General features: G+C 35.0%; 1 protein-coding gene across 1 annotated transcript in view; it reads left to right on the top strand.

The window, feature by feature from the left end:
- LOC104164235 (homeobox protein CDX-4-like) overlaps positions 1 to 3696 on the top strand; it is an 8589-nt gene that overhangs the window by 4448 nt on the left and 445 nt on the right. Inside the window, exon 2 of the mRNA XM_009703512.1 lies at positions 1104 to 1249. Within this exon, the coding sequence (XP_009701814.1) occupies positions 1104 to 1249 (146 nt within the window). The remainder of the gene's footprint in view (positions 1 to 1103; positions 1250 to 3696) is intronic.

Genomic DNA, 3696 nt, shown 5'->3' on the forward strand with positions numbered 1-3696 from the left:
TAAATTCCAAACCAATTGGCTTGTGTTTCTGAATGTGAAAGGGGTTCTTGATAAGATCTCCTTGTCGCTCCTTTGTGTGGCGTGTGCTTCATCTTAACACCTCAATGGATTTTAGGGAACCACTTTAAAGGAGTCTTTGTCCTACAGTTTGTCCCAGAAAACTCACATCAAAAAAAAAACTGGGAAGATCAGAAGAAAAAGGAAAACTATCTAGTTGGCTGTTGAAAGTGCAAAGGAGAACAAATAAGTTGAAAAGTGATCTCTCTGTATTATTATTACATGAAGACTTTTAAAAGTCTATGAAATGAGAGAGATCTTCTAAATATCAAGTAATGCTTCTCTTAACAGTATTTATCCAATATATCCAAGAATATTTCTTTTATAGATTAGAGAGAGGATGATACTGAAATCCTTTTACAAGTATTTTATTGCCTCATCTTACAAATTGCCAAGTGCCTTCAACTAGAAAGGAAAGCTCAGCACACAGAGTATCCCCAGGAATCCCTCTACAGGCACTCAGCATCTTGCAAGACTGGACCTTTTTGAAAAAATAAATTCAAATTATTATTGAACTTATAAGCATGTCCTATGGCCACACAAGAAAGCAAAAGCATTTCTAGTAAGACATTTCTTTCTGTCAGAGAGGTGATCTTTAAAAACTCAAAGAAAGAATTAGGACACGGTACAACTAAACAAATCATGACTGAACTTCAATCTTGAAATCCTGTGTATATATGCCCACATGTACATGGAAGTCACTTCAATGAGCACTGAAATGAAAACCCTTTGAGATCAAATATAGCCAGCATCAATTACGTACTGCTATGAATTACGTAAGATGCTTCAGGGTATTTTTCACTTGAGAGCTTTACATTTAAATGTATGTCTACAAAGAGAGGGAGATAAAGAGGGAAAGACAGTTATGATAACCAATACTCACTTATTCACCCTGCACCTCATATTCCTTCTCTGTAACACAGAAAGCAATCCCATGCAAGTACTCTGTAGTTCAATTAACGTCTGTAAAATGTTTGAGATGTTTGAAAGAAAGATGCTAAAGAAAATAAAATTCAACATATTAACAATATTTCTTTCTTAAACAGGTAAAACAAGAACAAAAGAAAAGTACCGAGTTGTTTACACAGATCATCAGAGACTAGAATTAGAGAAGGAATTTCACTGCAACAGATATATTACAATAAGGAGAAAGTCAGAACTTGCAGCAAATCTGGGACTATCTGAAAGACAGGTACACAGAGACTGTCCATCATTGTACCCACCCATTCACCAGACACCATTACTGCCAGGGGACATGAGCAGCATTCACATTCTGCATCCAAAAAGCAGTGTGAAGGCAACCATGAGATAGTTTCTGAGTACGTTTGACACACAGAGAATACACTACACAAATACAAATTCATAAATAGGCTAATTTGACAGAAACCTGCAATTCTGGGTAACCTAACATTAGGAATTCATTTATGCTAGAAAAAGTACTTATTCTTACATGCATAACAGCTTGCTAGACAGCTAGAATTTAAACAGTTCAGCTTAATATTATCTCAGCTATGTTCCCAACAGTTATGACATTCACCATTTTATTTCTTCTTGCAATCACACAAAATGGTGGCCAGAAAAAAATCCAAAGCATTGGATATATTTCAACTGTATATTTCAGGAAAATGAAGAATCAGCATTCAAAGAGCAATCAAATGAGACATCTACGTATTTTTAGTTATGAATTTATTGCCACTATTTCCACAAGCCACATCCTTCCTCAGGTCATTAGATTTCAGCACATTTTAAGGAGTTTTTACAGCCTTTGATTTTAAAGTTAGGATTTCTTTTTGCTGTTACGTTCACAGGTACTTCACCTATAGCAGTAGTTCACACCCTCTATATACAGGATTCTTTAGGCCATAAAATTTGGTGCCAAATTTTTATGCCTGTTATACACATATATGTAGTCAAGACTACCCATTCAGGAAATTTTCAAGTAAATATTTAGATCCATTGCTTCTTTGGAAAGCAGCTCTGCATCCATTCATATCAGATACATATTTAAGCTCAGCCCTGAATAAAGACAGTGCCCTGAGCAGGGGCCCAGCTATCTTGGCTGTGTTCATACAAAGACTAGAGGAAATCAGGATAAGGAATCTCCTAAAATCACTGTGTTGGAGAGCACACTTACGAAGCACAACTCTGCAGTCTGCAAATATAGTAACTGTTGAATCCAACCCTCCTTATACAACAGAATTGCAATGGTTCTGCTACAGTGGGAGGATAAGGGAAGATTTGGCGATACTGAATAAGGCATCTCATACCTTAGCAACCAGATTTATTGCCCCCAGGTAAATTTAAACAACAGATCTTTCTTTTTAGAATTTTACAAACTTTTGTTCTTTCTGAATATACACACTCAGTTCTCTAAAATATTCTCCTCTTTCAGTGGCCTCCTCTGCTTCTGCATTCAGTCTGTGCAAGAACATGGAATAGAGGGGGACCTATTGAGGCTGGAAGCATAAGGATGCATAGAGAAGCAATGGTACTTTAGGATCAAGCACTGGATTTTTATAAACATATTGTAGCGCAGTGATATTCAATCCTAGACCCAAATAGTACATAGATTACACTCCGCAGACTGTAAGAGGCCCCAGAAAGTAACTACAAAACACAAGTCTATCATTGATGGGCTAAAGTTTGTCATACAGTAGGATATAGCCGCACTGGAAAATTTTCAGAGAACTGCAGTAATGAAAGATTCAAACCCTCCACCTTAATGTTACGCAAGCTGGCTGATTTAGAACACAGACACGCCTGGAGTAACCAGTGACACTGCATAAAATCAGCAGTTTCCTTTTACATAGATGTTGCTCTTAAAGCCATCCAATTTTTGACTGGCCAATTTCCTTCAAGTATAACGTAGACAAAATACATCATCTATCTGCATTTCTACAGGACTCATGACAGACAAAGCTAAATGTTTCTTACTAGAAAATAATGATGAGACTTTTAATACAAAGCAATGGTACAACTTTCTATATCATATCATATTCAACACACCTTAAAGGATATAACAAAAAATGTCAAGTAAGAACACAAAAAATTAATGATAAGGAAAACAAATTGGTGTTTTCTACTTATTCATACTTTCACGTAAGGAATGAAACTATAAATACTTAAACTAAAAGTAGATTTCAAACAGACAGAAGTCTTTACATATTCACAATTAGCCTCGGAAATTCATGGTCATTAAGTACTGCTGACATATCTATTTATATACATGACATAATACATATGTATCTGTAAAACACATACATAAATATATAGTCTAGTAACAAAAAAAAAATCTAAACTTTTAAAATACATAAGAATATATGTACGCACAAAAATCACTCACAACATAAATAAAGAAAAAGAACCCTTGCTACTTGGGTTTGAATTAATCTGTAACATAAATGGTAAAGAAATCTTCAAAATTATTCCATAATTGCATCTTCCTAAAGTATGACACAGGCCACTGTCAAAGATTAGATGATTCTTATGTTCCTAAATATAACACAGCAAAGTCACTTTACATCAGGTCTAAGAAAAGAAAGACATTTTCTATTGATTATGATGAAGATGATGAATACAGAGTAACTAAAAAAATCATTCACTGCTCTAATCCAGTGTTGTGTTTTGGTTTGCATTTGG

This window comes from Cariama cristata, unplaced genomic scaffold (assembly GCF_000690535.1).
Source record: "Cariama cristata isolate BGI_N322 unplaced genomic scaffold, ASM69053v1 scaffold17937, whole genome shotgun sequence".
Lineage (NCBI taxonomy): Eukaryota > Metazoa > Chordata > Aves > Cariamiformes > Cariamidae > Cariama > Cariama cristata.